The sequence below is a fragment of the Impatiens glandulifera genome, chromosome 7 (genome assembly GCF_907164915.1).
Source record: "Impatiens glandulifera chromosome 7, dImpGla2.1, whole genome shotgun sequence".
Taxonomy (NCBI): domain Eukaryota; kingdom Viridiplantae; phylum Streptophyta; class Magnoliopsida; order Ericales; family Balsaminaceae; genus Impatiens; species Impatiens glandulifera.
Window position 1 is genome coordinate 32,248,771 of NC_061868.1, and position 19,294 is coordinate 32,268,064.

Below are 19,294 nucleotides of genomic sequence, written 5' to 3' on the forward strand. Positions count from 1 at the left end.
CGAATTGATTTATATAATATAAGGTTTGAAAAGATAATTTAATTAGATGACTAGATCTAGATCAAATATTTATCTATATGGATCAATTGTGAATTCATGTATAACAACTTTCATCAATGACACCTTTATCATGAGATGTTATTTATAAAGACAATTTTTAAATATATATATAAATGTTTCTTTTATAGAAAATAAATTATTGTTTTTTACTAAAGACTTTATGTTTTTCAATCAAACGGTTAAGAATAATAGCAACAACACATGAAAAGTCTCAACCATTGATGGCCGCTCTAACTCTTTCAATCAGTTGAAACGTAATTTTCACCTTTTTAATGCAACCTCACCGCTTAAATATGGACTGTCCATCAGTTGATCCATCCAACGGTTTACAAATTCCCGGGAAGGATCTCATAACCCAAATGTTGGACATATAAAGTAAGTCTTCAGTGCCGTTTGAGGGTCAAACTTTTGTACCCAAACAACGTTAATCACCAGTTATCATGTGGCTTTAAAAGAACCAGCTTATGTTAACAGCATTAAACGGAGACGTCATGGTATTCGTTATGATATAAACTTGGGAGAGAAATAACGCGTAAAACTTTTTTCTTTCTTGGTTTCTTGTTTCAACGGGCAAGGTTTTCGAACCGAAGCTCTCTCTCTCTATCTCCATATGAAACGTTAGATGGGGTTTGAAACTTTCGGAACTGCTCTACTCCGGTGACATCGATTTAGAAGGAGCTTCCCAGCTGTTGAGAACGGTTCAAGGATTTCTCTCGTTTGATAGAATTTGCTTAGATTCATCTTATTTTGATTGGTATGTACTTATTCTCTTTCTAATGACTAAATTCTGAATTGGGTAATTGAAAAGAAGTGTTTTTAGATTTTATTTGATTATTACTTCCGAGATCTCGGTTTTTGCTGACTTTAGATTTGGAAGTATATATGAGTTCATTGATTTTCCTTCAAAGGTTTATATGGGTTCAAGTGATTGGAGGCATATCTGGTTGTTGAAATCTTCAGATAGATTTTTAATTTGATTTTCTTGGCTGTAATTAGGATGGTTGTTTGCGGAGGTGATGAGAGTGTTAAGGATTTGAATGAAAGGAAAATGGTTGATGAACCTTGTCTGGAGAACAAACAATCAGCAGCGACATTGAGCTCTTCTGTTTCTGAGGGAAGTGACAGTAGTATTGTCAGATCCCCAGGGATAAGTAGTCCTACTGCAACCTCATCCTCTCATAGGTACTGATCTCATCTGTCTTCTCTTCAATCTGATGTTACTTGAATTTGATTGTTCTTTCAGATGATAATGAATCTTCGGATTCAGATGAATTCTCTGAATAGTTTGAACCATGTCTATATTAGTAGTATTAATTATTGTTTCATCGCCAAGATGTCATCGTTCTGCAAATCATGGGCTAGAAATCCAATGAAGAGTCAAGACATGGAATGGAGCTTTCTTTGATTGACTTTTGAATTTTATTTTTCAAAGATCATAGGTTTGTATATCTTAGATTCTTTTAGAGGAGTCTTAATAGCATATAGGTTACAGTCCACAAGAAGGAGAAACAATTAAGATTTGAGGATGTGACATTTAAAAACACAATTCTTTTTATGTGTGTGTTTGTAGATGTATTCTAATAGTCAGCATAGCAAGTATGAAAGACATAATATCCATTAAGAGAAATGCTATTTCCCCCCCATAATTTCCGCTACACATAATGAACAGATGTTTTGAACATGATCATGATAGTAAATGAAGTTCACTATCATGGCCATACATCTACGATGACATAGCGAGACTAGCTTGTCAATAACTTCCTACTAGTATCTATATAACCATTCTTAACTGAAAACCCCATGTTTCCTTTACACTATCCATAACGAATTCAATTTGCAGGTGTAGTATACTGTCCCCAACCAGAAATAAAAAAATGAATAATTTATTAAACTGGTGTAGCAAGATTTTCATGTTCTTAGCTAGTACCAGTATATTAAAATTTGCATATATTGTAAGGAAAACAATATCCTACTTGTTTTTCTTAGTTATTGTTGCTTGTGCTCATATGACTCTTTCAGAATTTGTGGAGTTGATTATTCATTCTTGTAGATATGGTGTTCTGTAATTTTATTAAGTGAGTTCTCTATAGAGTTTTTGTTGTCAATTTCCTTGTAATAACTTAACATTGCAGCCTTTGGTTTTTCCTATCAAATGCTCTTTCAAGCATGTTTATTTTTTTATGATTAACATGACGAGTCATACTCCATGGTCTTGCTACTTATTGAGTGCACTATATTGTTCTCATTAAAAATGTGTTTACTCTTTCGCTTTTTATAGGAGACATACTGGTCCGATCAGAAGAGCTAAAGGCGGGTGGACCCCTGAGGAGGTAACCCTAATTCATTTTTCCAAGCCAAATGATACTTAGTACAATTGAACAGTTTTTTTGGCTACAAATTCTCTGTTTGTCTTGTGAAGGACTACATGTTAGATTGATTTGATTCGATTCTCAGGTTATTTGGACAAGTTTCAGTGAATTGTTTCAGAATATACTTTATTCATGCCATTACATGTTCCCACATACATCAACTTCAAATCCATTATAGCTCATGTGTTAAGAGACAACGCTATTTTTTTATCTGTGCTATCTATAAATTGGGTGGGCCTATCTGGTATGCAAATTTTATGACTTCTGCTAAAAATAAGTCATTTGGCAAATTTTCATCTAAAATTTTTCTGTTTGTCAAAAAATCACTTCTTTCGTACACTTTTCATGTTTTCTCATTCACTTTTCATCTAATTCAATCACACTTATGATACCAAATGCCAAAAAATCACTCTCTTTTTATTTTGGCAATTTTCAAATGTGATTGTGATAATGATTGTAAGAAAATACCACTTTCCAAATAGGCTATTGTTTGTGAGTTTTATACTCAAATCTTATGAAGTACATGTTTATGTCCAGGATGATACACTGAAGAGAGCTGTTGAAGTTTTCAAGGGAAAATGTTGGAAGAAAATAGGTTTGTCTTCTTTTGTGGGTTCCTATGTCACCTTTTTTTCTACTATGTTGTCAGAATATTTTCATTCATGAGATCTAGTGGCATGATTGTAATTTTTTTATAATGTCTATGCAGCCCTTAAATAAATATAATTATAAAGAGCTAGGTCCCAACGTACTATGTTCCACCACCATTTGATCCTTTTAGGGCTTGGCTATGACAATGTAATTGGAAAAAAGATGGGATGAAGTTTAGATCCTCAAACTAGTTCTAATAGAAAAAAAAAAGGATTTGAAGTTTGTCATTATTGATTATGTTTGATGTTCCTCTACCTTCTCTTGATTTTTACTGATCCAAGAAAAGGGAATATGTACCCAAAATGACTGTTTATTGAGAATAAAGAGGTCCAATTGATTATTTCTCTTCTAATTACAGTTTGTAGTTGCCCTTTGTATTGAAAAAGGTCAAAGTATATACTAAACTTTTAGGAATAAAAGATATTCACATTTTTTTTATCTTAAGATTTGGCATGGAGTTTTAATTTGTTATTGATAAAATATTTGCACCTAGAATGTCATACTTTGCAAAGGTAAGCTTTAAAGGTATCATAGTGAAAATATACTGTATAAGTTGATGGTATGATGAAAAAGAATGCTGGTTTAATTTAAAAAAGATAAAACAGTAATAAATCAACACTAGGAAAGAGAGCAAATTTACCTTTATTTTTTTGTAAGTAGATCATCCTTACCATTGAAATTTTAACACCCTCAATTGAGAATTTTCCCTTTCAGTAGTTCCCTTTATAGGGTGCAATTTCTTTCAGTTAAACAAATTTTACCATAAATGTTGCCTTTTCAAATATTTTAGAGGAAATTTGCCTACTTGAAGAGTTTAGGGACATATTTTGCTCTCTTTCCATAACAGTGATACAAACCCTAGAAAATCAATCTGGGCATGATTGATTACATATCTGTTTTTATGATTGATTATGAATATATGATTACCATAAATATAGGCTAGTTATATGTTTTAGAATTTGCCCTTCACCATGAAAGACAGACTTTAGAGAAGAGAATGGAGGCAGACAATTTGAGTGACTTTGAAAATATTATTTTAGATATGATCTTATAGTACAAGAGGGAATAAATATATACAATGGAAAAGCAAAGATAAATAAATGAGATATATATTTCAAGAAACCTAAAGGGAAGCTTGAGAAGTCTACAGGACTCCCAGGAAGCAGCCTTGCACAATATTCTTCATATATGATTGATTTTATGATCAATCATATATGAAGATATTATTCCCTAATATTAGGGATCCACGTTATAGTAATCTCTTTGAGAGATGATATCTTGATGATGATAACCTCATGTTTGGATATGATTGTTTTGCAGCCCAGTTCTTCCCTGATAGATCAGAAGTGCAATGCTTACACAGATGGCAGAAAGTTCTCAATCCTGAACTTGTTAAAGGACCTTGGACGCAAGAGGTTGTCAGTTATAGCTCTGTTTACTGTCTTAACTTAATTGGCAGCTTGGTATTGTTAACTTTGTCTGTCTAAGTAATTGATCTGTCTGTGGTCCATTTCTTGTTTTTTCAATTTTATAGGAAGATGATAAAATCATAGAGCTGGTTTCAAGGTATGGGCCTACAAAATGGTCTGTTATAGCAAAAGCACTTCCTGGACGTATAGGCAAACAATGCCGTGAGAGGTATGCATTTGGGGAAATACCCTCCTGGAATATATTAATTTCATGGTTTCAGTGTACTGTTGTAGTAATAATAGAATGGCACCTTTAATCATTCATGTTTTCAAGATGATTGTAACTACATGGAAACTGCTGATTGTGTCCCATCAGATGTTGCAATTGTTATATGGTGCAGCAAGATGGACACTTTCTTCATTTCTATAGTGAGGCTTCAAATAACCCCTGTTGTCCTTGAACAAATGGGTAGTTTTTAAAATATTTTATCCTTGACTAAACATATCTATCAATCAATGCTATTTGATTTTTGCTTCTGGATCTGAATTCCGACCCAAATGAGAAACAGCTAATAATTATTGAATCTGAGTATGACAGTACTGTTTCAAAACGTTATTTGATCCGGATCCACATTCAAATGAGATATCTGACAGTAAAAAGTGTTTCCAAATGATAGCAGATTGTAACGTAGGTGACATGTATTTATATGTCCATTAACAGTTGAAAATTTTCAGGTGGCACAATCATCTGAATCCTGATATAAAAAAGGATGCTTGGACATTGGAAGAAGAACTCGGACTCATGAATGCACACAGAACATATGGAAACAAATGGGCTGAAATAGCTAAAGTGCTACCTGGAAGGTATTGTGATTTCTTTGGTGCAAAAAATTGAACGTCATTTATTGCCAGTTGACCTTTAGAAATCAGTGGTGGGAATGGTGCTTTATGTGTGTGCGTGTATTTAGGAAAGCTAGTTTTTTAAAGCCTTTAATTTATTTGATTTTAATTTGCATGGAAGAGGAAAATGAGTTTCTGGTTTATTGTTTTAGTAAGACATTGAGTTTGCAAACATGTACTACAACAAAAATTTCATGTCTGTTTTGGATTCAAATGTACTATGCATAGGTAGCCTCTTTGGAAACTGCTACATTCTCGTAATTTCTGTCACTATTATGATTCATTAGAAAATTGCTAAAATTAATTGAAAGTGATGTATAATACTTTATAGCGATCGTGATCTAAGATAATTTTATGGATCATGATTCAAATTATAGTGTTGTTTTTGGCTTCATTTGTATTCATGTTGTTTTCGATATCATAATCCAGATTAGAATGTACATTTTAGTCATTTTGTATAAATTTATATTTCTGGATAATGATCCAATTAATTTTAGATTGTTGTGATTTTTAGCAAACATAAAATATGCAAAAATTTCCAGATTATAATCGAGATAAAAAACTTACGCCAGAGCAATTCTATCTTTGCAGGACTGATAACGCAATAAAGAATCATTGGAATAGTTCCTTAAAGAAGAAGTTAGAATTTTACATGGCTACCGGAAACCTTCCACCAGTTGCTAAACAAAGTGTCCAAACAGGACCCAAAGAAACTAACTGGACAAGTTCTGTTAGAAAACCATTTCTCTTATCAGTTAAAAGACCAAACTCAACTGCCGAACCTTCATCTTCAACTAAGGAGGCTAATATAACTGAAGACTGTAGCGAAGATCAATTTGAATCATTGAATGCTGATGATAGCAAAGATCACTCAGGAGAGGCAAAACCATTAGATCTACTAAGCCAGATGAGACAATCATATGCTGATGATCATCCAGACCATAGTAATTCAAACATAGTGCCAAAACTGGAGCGATTTGAAATCAGTGTCAAGATCAATCAAGATGAAGAAATTCCAATTTACACCGTTCTAACTGATTCCATCATAGGCTCTATTAAAGTTACAGGGTCAGATAACTGTTCAACTCCTCCGCCAATCACTCTATATAACCAGAGTCCTGTATCCATCCTAAAAATGGCAGCCAAGAGTTTTCCCAATACTCCATCTATAATTCGGAAGAGGAAATCTGAAGTTCGAACTACACCAGTTAGCAAAATTATAGAGGCAGACATTGTTGAAGGCAAAAGATCGTGCACAAGCCCTCAATTTGATAACAGTTTAGATGGAATGGCGTTTAATGCGTCTCCTCCTTATAGATTAAAGTCCAAACGAACTGCTCTTTTCAAGTCAGTAGAAAAGAAACTTGAGACTGAATTTAATAAAGTGGGTGATGACGATCTGAATTTGAGCTCAACTGCCACTGAATCCCAAGTATCAGAAAATGGCTGACTAAGAGAAATACAGTAAGTACTGTTATCTCAATTTCATAAATATAATTTATCAATTATGTGATTCTTGTCTATAAATGATACATGTTGCTTTTTTTACTACATATACATCTTGAAGCCAAATCTTTTTTGTGTTTTATTTTCTTTTTCTTTTGGCTTAGGGTACAGTTGATTAAACTAGTGTTGAATGTGGAAATACCGGTTGAGTTAAGTCATTGACAAAGAAATGCTGATTAAATGAAATGCTAATTAAATCAAATGAAAATGTCCCAATTTTAAATACTTGGTACGTAATTTTGATTACATAAAGAGTAGAAATAATGTCGGAAAATACTTAAAAGGACTATTTTACCATTGTAGTTGTAATTTGATCAAGGGTTTAAGTTGTCTTTTGGACATTCTTATTAGATTTTTGAGTTAAGTTATGCATAGTTTACTGATTTAAATCAGTTTTCTTAACTTAATTTGAGCTGAATCTAAGTGATTTTAAATAATAGTTATCAAATAAATACTTAATCATTTAATGAGTCATCCCAACTCACAGTGTTGTAGGCCTTTTCATATATGATATATCTAACCTTATTGGCAGCTTTTGTAGAATCTTATGGAAATAATTTGATATTAAAGGAAAACAAAAAATGATCTTATGTAAGTCAGTTAGGAATGAAGAATTAAAGTTATGAATATGCTTTCTTGAGATGTGGCTTTTAAATCATTTATATTTCTTCTCTACAAATCCTAGAGATCTCACAAACTGTTCTCTTTTTCTTTCTTCTTTCTTTTTCGGTGGGTTATATATATTTCAGGTCTTGTGTGGCTCTTAAAGACATGAAAATTCAATGAGTCCTACACAAAGGACAGCCATAGTCAGATTTCAGATTCTTCTCTCATCTGTTGCTTGCTTGCTTACTTCTCAAGGAAATGAATCTCATTTGCTGGCTACTTTTCAGTGGTATTTTATTTTTACATTTGTTTTCCACACGAAATTTTGGGTAAATATGTGTTATTTTATATTGTTAGTGTTGTACTATTTAGGATGCAACTAATAAGTGCCAAATTTAAAGTGAGACAAAGGCACTGAAAAAGATTGGAAAAAAGTTGCCTTTAGAATAAAAGAAATTTGCTTTGGAACATTATTGTTAGTTTGCATCAAGGACCAGTAAAAATATTATGATTATGATTTTAATTCTTGGGTACATTTCTCATTTTTATTTTAAAATTTAATCTAAGAACCAAGTTTATGATTAATATATAGTATATGTAAAAAGCCAATTATTACAAGATTAGCTACCATATTATTATTATATAACATTAACATATGGATAAGGGTGAGCATTGGAGATTATTTAACTCAAACTAATTCATTTATTTTTTCTAAGGGTCATACAGGTCAAAACAAATAATAAAAAAAAGTTAAAACTAAAAATACTAAAGAGCAACAAGCAAATCTTAAGAGCATGCAAGCATAGTTAGCATATTGTAGTTTAAAATGTATTGGGCTTGTCTTGAATTTGTTTTGCAAATGTTTAATCCAGGGTCAAAAGTTTGAACTTTTATTAGATATTCACTTGTCTTATAAAGGCAAGCTGTAACATTTTTTCTTAATTTTAAGCTAACTACTAAGTACATGATGCCACTAACATATGTGGACTTAATCAACAAGTAATAATAAATCTAATCACTAATTAATTTCTAATTACTTAGTCATAAATCAGCAAGACTTAGTATTTTATTTCTAGATTAAAATAACTCTCTAAGCTAATAATTTCTTCCTTTAAACTGAAAACATGTTTCCTTTACCCCTAAACTAAAAACATGTTTCTTTTTAGTTTATCATATCACTATTGCAGACACCCAATTCTGATCTTTCTTGGCTTCATCAAAGGAGACTAGATTTAAAGAAGCAAAAAACATGAAATTGATGTTATCTTCTTCTTCATTAGAGCTTTCATCTCCAACTATATAATCTCTCTGCCATATTGGAGCTCTTTTTAACCTTCTTTCTGCAATTGGAACTATATAATCTCTCTGCCATATTTGAGCTCTTTTTAACCTTCTTTCTGCAATTGCAACTAGAAGATTCAGTTGAAAAACTAGTGTTACTAGTTTCAGTAGCTAATTCTTATACTGAGGTATGACTCTCTTCATCAATTTCATGGATTGTTTTTTCACCTTATGCCTCAATAGTTTCATTCGAATGTATGTCATCTTGTTCAACATCTTCCCATTCCAATTGTTCACTCACTGCATCATTCTTTTCTTTTCAATTCCAGCATTTAATTTCTTCAAATATCATATCTCGACTTATAATAATCTTCTTAGAAGCAGGTTCAAATAATCTGTAGACCTTTGATTCATTGCTCACATCAAAAAATACCATCCAGTTTTTGTCTCTTCTGATCTGTTATATGTGTGTGTGCTCAATACAATCAAATATTTTGAAGTGACTTACTCACTTACAGATGGAGTAGTTTCATTCATTGCTTCTTCGAGAGTCTTTCGTGGAATGGAGTTGGTGAGACTTCTATACATTACATATGCACTCTATTGAACAAATTCTCGCCAAAAGATTTTTGAAACTTTTTTCTTGGACATCATACTTCTGACCGAGTCCATTATTGTTCTATTCCTCATTTCTGAAATTCCATTCTGTTGAGATGTATAAGCAGCAGTTAATTGTCTCAAAATGCCATTGTTTATACAAAAATCATTGTATTCCTTAAATGTATATTCCCCTCCACTATCTATTCTCAAACTAGAAATTGAGTGGTCACTTTCATTTTCAACACATAACTTAAATGATATGAACTTCATAAAGGCTTCTTATTTCTCTGGTAGATAATCCTTTCTTCTAGCCTAGCGGCAATAAGAGGTGGATACTCACCTTAAGTTCCTGGGTTCGAATCCGTCAGACGGCAAGTTTTGTGTCTGGTTAAATGATTAAGTGTGTTTGCGGGTTACATACTTAATCTGTTGTCCCATTTTTTTTTCTCTTCTCTCGGGTAATAGTACACTCATATCTTTCTAATAAACCCATCAATGAAGCTTAAAAAATACCTCTTTCCACTGTTTGAAATTGGGGTAATTGGTCCACAAATATCTGAATGCACAAACTCTAACTTCCGAGATGTCTTCCAATCACTCTTCTTGTTCATCTTTTTTTCTGTGTTGTTTGCCAACCAGACAATGCTCGCAGGGTGCTTTGGGGACATCAATCTGAGGTAATCCATATACTAACTTTTGGAGATTCATCTCTTGCAGTTTATTGTAGTTTGCATGACCAAACCTGCAATGCCATAAATGGGAGAGGTATCTTCAGTGGTTGTTTTGAAGCAAGCTTCAACAGTTGGTGCATTTTCTGACTTTTGGCAAAACTAGTGCAGTAAGTGCAAACATTCTGTTTGCAGTCATCTTGGTCGTTACAATATGTCCACTCTCTCTCGATGATAGAGTCTGCATTCATCTTCTTCAAACAGGACACCGATCTTCTTTTGGAGTAGTTGCCCAACACATGACAAATTTATCTTCAGTTAAAGGATGAAATAAACATCAGAGCTTAATTTTTTAATTCCCCCAATTTCCAGTCTTACTTTGTCTCTTCCATTGACATTAATTCTGTTTCATTTCCCAACTTTACAGAATGATTAAAACTTTATCTAGCTGAGTGAATCAACTTTTGTTACCACACATTTGGTTAGAGCAACTCGAGTCAAAAACCATACCCTGTTATCTATGGAAGTAGGTGTCTCCACTAGAGCCATCAACAATAGATAAGTCTTCTGCATCTTGTTCTAAGTTAGCAAAGTTTATTTTATCCCAATCTAGACATTCTTCTCTGAAATTTCCTATTTTGTGGCACTTAAAACACTCCATTAAAGCTTTGTTAACAACTCTTCCTCCACTCTACCTCTTCCTGGAAAGTTACCTCTGCCTCTTCCTCTTATACTATCATACGTTTCTACTTGGAGAACATTATCTTCTGTCTTATTCAGCTTCCTGAATTTTTGCTCGTGAACAGCAAGTGAGCTTTGAAGATTATCAATCGTCATGATCCTGGTGTCTCTTGCCTCTTCAATGGAGATCACCTCATATGTGAATCTTTTAGTCAAAGTTTGTAGGATCTTCTCGACCACCAATAAATCTGGAATTGCTTCACCATTGCTCCTCGTCCGATTTGCAACTGCTGTGACTTTAGTGATGTAATCCTTGATGGTCTCCCCTTTACATCTCAAGAATTTCTTAGAATATTCATCAAAGATCTTTTAACCCATTTGTTACTTCCAAATTTGCTATTTACAAAATCTCTAAAACCATAGTGAACAACGGTTGTATGCTATTCACAAAATCTCTAAAACCTTCGTGATCAACTATCGAAAGAGAATAATCATGTCTAATAATCATTCCTGCTAATTTTTTTCGTAAGACTTCTTGATCAAAAGATATATTAACAATCATTGTTATTTCATCAACACCCTTTATATATTTTTGATTTATCTAATATATTAGCCTAGTATTTGGTTAATGTTGGTTGAGATACTCATATATTACTAGTTTTAATGTCACGTGACACTAACAAATAATTCTTTTAACACATGTTAACAAATTATAAATTAATAATTTAATATATAAGTTACAAATATTAGTATTTATTTTAATTATTTTTTTTATTTAATATTTAAAATATCAAATCGTATAATTTAATATATTTACTCTATTAACTAAGATAATTAATATATAAGGGTATAATAGTATTGATATATTTTTTATATATTAGGTTGAGATATTATCAAAATAATTCAAATATTAATTAATTAAAATTTAAATATTTTTATTTGGGTTAATATGTAATGCTACATAAATATTTAAGTAAGTTTTAAATATTTCATTATATTTAATTTGTTTAAAATTGTTCTTTATACATTTATTTTTTATTTAAAATTGTTTTTTTTACATGTATTTTTATTTAAAATAGTTAGGTTTTTTCAAATAGTACAATATGAAGAAAATAATTTCAAAGTATGAATAATGTTTATTCTATAATTAAAATTTGAATCCTCTTAATAACTAATTTAAAACAGTCGGACCATCTCAGTTTTTAACTAGGTTGTGTTTCTTAAATTTGAATTAGAACGTATTTCGACTAATAAAATCATTTCGTTTTCAAATTAAATTACCTTCTCACTATGAAATAACCACATTTATTTTTGTTTGTAATTGCTTTTTTACATTTATTTTGTTTAAAATAATAGGCTTCTTCAAATATTACAATACGAAGAACATAACTTTAAGTATGAATAATGCTTATTCTATAGTCGAAATTTAAACCCTCTTTATAATTCATTTAAAACAGTCGACCATCTAAGTTTCTAATTAGGTTGTGTTTCTTAGATTTGAATTAGAACTTATTTTTACTAATAAACTCATTTTGTTTTCAAATCAAATTATATTTATTCTCGCTAAGGGATAATCATATTTTTGGTGTAAGTCATGTCTAACCGGTCGATTCAAACTTATTACAGGTTTTGTAGTGTAATATCATATTTTATGTTTCGCAAACTTTATCATATTATTTACAATTATAAGACTATGAGACATTTTCTTTTCCTTCAACATTAATATTTTTTATTGTTTAGAGATGATTTTGAGGGCATAACATAGATACTCAATATCTATATCTAAATATGGATGAGACGAATTAGTAACAATCACGTCGTCGTCGCCTTAATTTGTAATATCTTTATCTGAAAATGGAACAAAATAGGTGCATTGTGGTTTGAGAATTAAGTTTAAGAATTCATCTCAAAAGGAATGTTGAAAATTTTGCCCCAACAATGACAGATTTCAAGTGTGAGTTTAGGTGGACTTAAATCCATCATATATATATATTGTTTTTTTAATTTGTAATATATATATATATATGAAATTAAAGTATATTAAGGTAGAATGTTTAAACATATTTAAAAGATTTTGAAATTTAAAGATAAATAGTCTATATAATTTATTTTTCATATAAAATATGTTATAGGTAGTCAATGAAGAGATACATGTTTTTTTTTTATAAAAACTCTGTATGATTGATAAACAAAAGGATTATATATCTCATTTACATTATATTATTATTATCTATATAATTTCTTTTTATATCATAATTCAGGAGGTTGTAATTTTCTATGTTAACTTTGTTCATATGAGGTGTACCTTAAATATTTTTAAAGTTTTTTTTTGTTGTGCAACACTATTTGTTTTTCAAAATATTTGATTAAAAAATACGGAATTTTGAATTTTACGATTTTCAGAACGTAACATTTTGATCTAAACATATCTTAATTTTCGTTGTTCAATCCATGTACATTACCTCAATATGTTTGATGATTTTGATTTATTTCATCTTTATTATTAAAAAAATATTTTAGATTATATATATGGAGCAACACACTTAACACACTTAAAATTAAATTTTAAGTGTTTATTTGATTAAAATATTGTTTAAACATATTTTTATGTATAATTTATAATTTTTTAAGAATAAAAGTTCCACCACATTATATTAATATAAATTGGGGTGGATTTACCTACCCTGAAATGTTTTATTTTTTGTAAGGTAGAAATTTGACACGATTGTATTTTCTTAATTTTTTAATTAATTCATTATTTTTTTATCGAGTTGAGATTGTATCGAACCTATCTCAAAAAATCAACTATCTAAGTGATTTGTTACATCTATATTATATATTTTAAATTGGGATAAATGAAAAAATTAAAATTATTGTTCAAAGAATTTGTCAAATTTATAACTCTCCTAATTTTTTTTTTTATCGTTTTAAAAATTATAGTTATAATATTTTGTTATATTTAAGACTTCTCACTAAGTTAAAGTCTGTTAAATTATTTAACATTTTTTTTATTTAATATATTTTCTTATTTCATTAATATTTACAAGTTTTAAACGCGTGCACTTCTTGATCTTTTAATATGATTTTCTCTCCCTTTCTTCAATTCCAATTGCTTCAATGACAAATCCTTCCCGCTGTTATGATATATTGTGCGCGATCTCTCTCATTACAAAAAAAAAAATATTATTAAATTATTTAATTAATTATCTTTTCAGTTCATCAACCAAGCTGTTAAGTTGTTAAGTGAGCTCTTATTCCGTGGATAGAGAAAAGCATCCAAATAAAAAAATCTAATCAAAAGTTTGCAATGTCTATTAAAACTTCTCAGCAATCTATCATTGCTATAATTCTTCGTCAAGACATTGCTCTTCTCCTCAGATTTGATCATTATCATCTTGCCCTATTTTTCGTGTAATTCAAATACCAATTGATCTTATAGGTTATGATCATAATTTTCTCTTCTAAAATCATTTTTTTTATTTGCAGGCAGAAGATTATCTCTTCAAAAAATAAAACATAGTAGCATTATAAGATCTTTTAAATCAATATTTCCTGCAATCTTGTAGATAGTAAACAATTGCTTCTCCGATTTATCAGATTTATCAGAGCATATTATCAGTCAAACAAAACTGTGGGTGACAATCAATTGATGACCCTCTCAATTTCATTTGTTTGACTAATGTCTTCTCTCCATCTGCCCTTTGAATATGAGAAGAATGCCAATTTTACACACAAAGTTGTAAGAAGGTATCAAATTTACTTATTAAGTATCAAAATTCTATTTATATATATTAACTTGTCAAAAAGTGTCAAATTTATTTAAAATAACAGAAAAGTTAAACGGAGTTAAAAATTTTGCCACATGTAATATCTACATATTTTTTATTTATTTTTAATTTACATTACTTTAATTTTTTTTCTATTCAAAAAAATATCAAAATTTTTTCTTTCTCTCTCTTTACCCCCAACTCTTCATTCTAACTTTTCCTCTCTAATATGAGTAATCTGTTTTTTCTGAAATCTCTATAATGTTTACGAATACCATTTATATAACTTTGATCGTCTATTTTTGTTTAGGTTATAGCTGAAATTAAAATTGATCTGATAGAGTATGGGTTACTACAATGAAGATTAAATAATGAAATAATGAACTAATCATCTATAAAGATCTTTTCTTTCTCAACTTTTTTCAGAAAATTAAAGAACCAGCTATGTCGAAGTCAGATAATAATATTATGACAGAAGAACAACCAGGTGGCCAGAAAACTATGACGGCGGTGAAGGTGGCGGAACAGTCGATAAAGTGTTTGAGATGCGATTCTCCAAATACGAAATTATGTTACTACAACAACTACAGCCTCGCGCAGCCGAAGCATTTCTGCAAAACTTGTAGAAGGTACTGGACAAAAGGTGGGGCCCTCCCTAGTGAACCGATCAGCGACGATGTTGGAAAAACAGGAAAATGAAATTCTGATCTAGTTTTTTATTTCATAATACTTACTCGTATTAAAGATGAAGAGTTAATGGGTAAAGAGAGAGAAAAAATTGATAAGGAAAAATTTAAATGTTTTGTATGAATGGAAAAAAAATTAAAGTAATGTAAATTAAAAATAAATAAAAAAGTAGGTGGATATTACATGTGGCAAAAATTTTAACTCCGTTTAACTTTTCCGTTATTTTAAATAAATTTGACATTTTTTGACAAGTTAGTATATATAAATAGAATTTTGATACTTAATGAGTAAATTTGACACCTTCTTACAACTTTATGTGTAAAATTGACATTCTTCCCCTTTGAATATTCATTTCTTTGTCGGTAGAAGATTCTGTGTTCATCATCTTTATAGTCAACTTAACCTCGAAAATGCTCTATTTGCTCTATTCATCATTAAAGTTCTCATTTTTATTGTTTATTGTCATGTATTCTTCATACAATTTCGTAAGTACAATTATTGTCTGAATTCGAAAGAAGCCGAATTTCAGGTAGAGAACGATCACTATTACATTTCCGACCACAAAGACGATTTGAGAGCACAAAATAGTTCCTAGAAATCGTCGGAAGTACTCGCCGGAGACATTAATCGTTGCAGGAATTCGGTTGGAGAAGCTGAAAGCTGCAGTCAGAAAAGAAGAAAGAGAGCTGGGATTGTTTTTCGTCCATTTTTTCCTTGCTGAGAAGAAGAGGTGAAAATTTATGTAATTATGCAACTTTTATCATTTGAAAGTGATAATGCAATTGGAGAAAGAGAGAGGAGCAGAAATTGAAAGGATTTACAAATGTTGTTGAAGACTTGAAAATGTTAACTAGATATATAAAAAAATTAAATAAATAAAGAAATAACATTGTAAATAATTTAACAGATTTGTTTACACTGTGATTTGAGAAGTCTTAAATATAACAAAATATTATAACTATAGTTTTTAAAATGACAAAAAATTAGGTAAGTTCTAAATTTGACAAAATCTTTCAACAATAATCCTAAATTTGTCCTATCCCATTTTGACACTATAGGTATTCCACCCAACTCAAATTCTATTTATTACACAAGGAATCAGATTTTTAAAACCTATTTGTTTTACAAATAAAAATTATTTTTTTATAAATTTGAAATAAATTTTTAAAAGGACCCTTTTTTATATATATAAAATTAACATTTTGTTAAGTTTGGTCCTTTGTTTTCAGATACCCGGCATGTACCCAATCCTATTTGACCCAAAAATTTTTATACTAGGTACTTAGTTGTCAATTGTCTTGTCTAGATATCCTTTTCCTTTAGTAAAAAAATAACTAAAATAGTAAATAAAGCATCATTAAGCTCACTCATGTGTTCAATCCTTGGTGAGAATTGGATGAATACTAACTTAAGTGATAAAAAGAAATATAAATTGACACAAACACCCACTTATTTTATATAACAAAGATTATTATCATACAATTACACGCTAAACGTAAACCATAAAACGTAGGGATTGTGGGCAAGCTTCAAGTTTTCCCATGAAAAAAATGGGAAACAAAATGTGGGTAATTAAATACCAAATTCATCACAATCTACTTCCATTCCCATTACCATTGTCTTATTCTAATACTAATACTAATACTAATACTTTTTGCTCAATTCGGCTCGGTTTGGGTTTGAGTCTGACAAACTGACTTGAATCATCAGACGATGAAATTCTTGCCTTGGTAAGTATGTCCAAACTGCCAATTAGAAGGTGCCACATTGAATGAGGTGGAAGTACGACCATCGCCGGAGGTCACCTTAAACGACAGAGCCTGACCGACAAGAACGGTATTGGACTGCCAGTTTTGTCCCCAATTACGGGTCATCGACATCCACTGACTACGGCTCCCTTTCACGCTCACTTTCACTATATTTCCTGCTCCGGCGACATTACTGATCAGAACTAAGTTAAAATATCGGAACCCATTGATAGTAAACCTGATTCCTCCCTGTTTCCGGCATGGAACTCTACAGAACCAACATATTAGCAAATTTTCATCAGATGAATAACATCAAAATGAAATAACTTTTGGAACAATTGCTTACCGACGATAGGAGACGGGGACAATTCCGGCACGGTATTCGGCAATCTTGAGGAACATGGGCATGGCAAGATCGAAATGTGGGCGAGGAGGGTTGCACCATCCACCGTTGTCTGAAGGCTGGGCGAAGTTTGGGGGACAAAAGTTGGTGGCGGTGACGAAGATTGAAGGGCTGCCTGAGTGACACCATTTGGGATCGTTGGCGCATTTGATCTCAAAACATTGGCCGCAACTCAGGCCATTGTTGAATAATGCCGTGCTTAGCGCCGCCGTATTGACTCCGTATCCTTGGCTGTATAGATTACCATATCCACAAGCTCCACCTGTCCCCAAAAACAAAACCATAAAAAAAAAATCATCTAATTTAATAATTCTTTCTTATTAAATATAAATTTGACTAGTAATTTGACTGAAAATTGAATGAAAATGACATTTATATGATCTGTCTGTCTATCTAGAATCCGAAACACTAGAAATAAATAGGTAATATAACACATATTTAAATGGCATTAATAAATATATATTTTAATTTTTGTACTATATTAAATATTAAATTAATTATTAATTTATTGTAATATTTATATTTAGTTATTTGAAAAAATAGATAAAAGTATTATGTATAACATATATAAATAATATTTCAGAATGAATTCTTCAATTCCATAATTGTAAAGATTATTGTAAAATTTTCCTTAACAACCCATATTATATAATTTTATGATTTATATATATATATATTAAATATTTGTTTGTTAATAGGAAGCTAGAAGTAGAAATAAATTAGTGACATAATTAGTATTTTAAGTATTCCTTCTTCTAGTTTGTGTTTTTGTTAATCAAAAACATAAGACAACAGATAATAATGTAGTTAGCTTGTAAACACAATTAACTAAATAATTTCTCATTTGATCATTCAGAAACTTAGGGTTAATATCAACCTCTTATTGTCATTAAACTAAAAGAGAAGATTTCTCGTGACTTGAGTTATAATGTAGGTTAATGAATAAAATTCACTTTAATGTTTTGAGATGAAATCAAATCTATAACATTTTAGTTTCTTAAACTAACTTTTACCATTAAACTATTTGATAAGTTTAAATAATATTTATATACATATTGTAACATTATTTCCTAAAAAAATCAAATAATGGGAGACTTGGATAGATAGCATAAGTTTGAATGGAAAAAAACAAAACATAATTACTTAATTACCCATGGTGCCGGAGGCATCGCTGCCGCCGTAGAAGGTGGCGTGAGCACTCTGCCAAGGCCCCGCCGTGAAAACTCCGGCAGTCTGTGCATAAGCCACCGTTAAGAGAGAGAGTATTGCTGCAATGCAAAAGGTTATTCTTGCAAGAGCCATTTTCAAAACTAGAGAGAAAGACTGGAGTGAATTGGAAAGTGGGAGGAAGATGAAGGGTATTTATGTAGGAAAAAAGGGTAATTGTGTAAATAAAATAAGTAGTGGACCCTATTTCTAATTAATTTTTGCCGTCTTCCTTCCTTTTACTGATAGAACCGGCCAAATTTGAGATTTTGTTTTCATTTAATTTGTTATAAAATATTTCTTTTCTTTTTTTATGAGGAAAGGGGGAGATAAAAAATAGTATAATGAAAATTACTTTAGTATTATAGTTAATATCAACTTAATTGACATAATTTGGTGAGTTATTCAAAATGGATTCTAACAATTATATTGGATGGTAAATTTCATAAGTGTTTGCTGAGAAATTCAAAATGAAACATAATTTGGTGAGTATTTTATTTCATTTTTAATAAGTGACTTTAATTAGTTAAGCAAGTGACAACACTTTAATGTTTTTAGTTTTTTCAAATGACAACACATTCATCATTTAAGACAACAATATAACTATGTGACACAATTACATTACAACTACTATGACAAAGAAAATAGCAGAAACATTTTGACGTTTTACATGTTTTATGGTTTATTTAACGATATGAAGTTTCTTGAGAAGAAAGTTAACAATAATGAGGTAATCAACTCGGGCAGTAGTT

At 30.6% G+C, this 19,294-nt stretch overlaps 2 protein-coding genes across 3 annotated transcripts; one reads left to right on the forward strand and one right to left on the reverse strand.

Moving 5' to 3' along the window:
- Nucleotides 1–605: 605 nt before the first annotated feature.
- LOC124945636 (transcription factor MYB3R-5-like) lies at nucleotides 606–8,034 on the forward strand. Of its 2 annotated transcripts, none has more exons than XM_047486102.1 (9): nucleotides 606–814; nucleotides 1,057–1,242; nucleotides 2,339–2,390; nucleotides 2,967–3,024; nucleotides 4,401–4,495; nucleotides 4,615–4,718; nucleotides 5,225–5,353; nucleotides 5,981–6,853; nucleotides 7,626–8,034. In XM_047486102.1, exons 2-8 carry the CDS (start codon nucleotides 1,058–1,060, stop codon nucleotides 6,837–6,839), a joined length of 1,482 nt encoding a protein of 493 aa, XP_047342058.1. In that variant the 5' UTR covers nucleotides 606–814; nucleotide 1,057; the 3' UTR covers nucleotides 6,840–6,853; nucleotides 7,626–8,034. The 2 variants fall into 2 exon arrangements, with proteins under 2 accessions (XP_047342058.1, XP_047342057.1); XM_047486101.1 differs by having other exon boundaries at nucleotides 7,645–8,034.
- Nucleotides 8,035–16,620: 8,586 nt separating this feature from the next.
- Nucleotides 16,621–18,655, reverse strand: LOC124945798 (expansin-A6-like). Its single transcript, XM_047486296.1, has 3 exons — nucleotides 18,488–18,655; nucleotides 17,280–17,598; nucleotides 16,621–17,201 (listed from the first exon to the last, which is right to left on the reverse strand). The coding sequence occupies exons 1-3, from the start codon at nucleotides 18,636–18,638 to the stop codon at nucleotides 16,892–16,894; spliced, it is 780 nt and encodes a 259-aa protein (XP_047342252.1). The 5' UTR covers nucleotides 18,639–18,655; the 3' UTR covers nucleotides 16,621–16,891.
- Nucleotides 18,656–19,294: the final 639 nt, after the last annotated feature.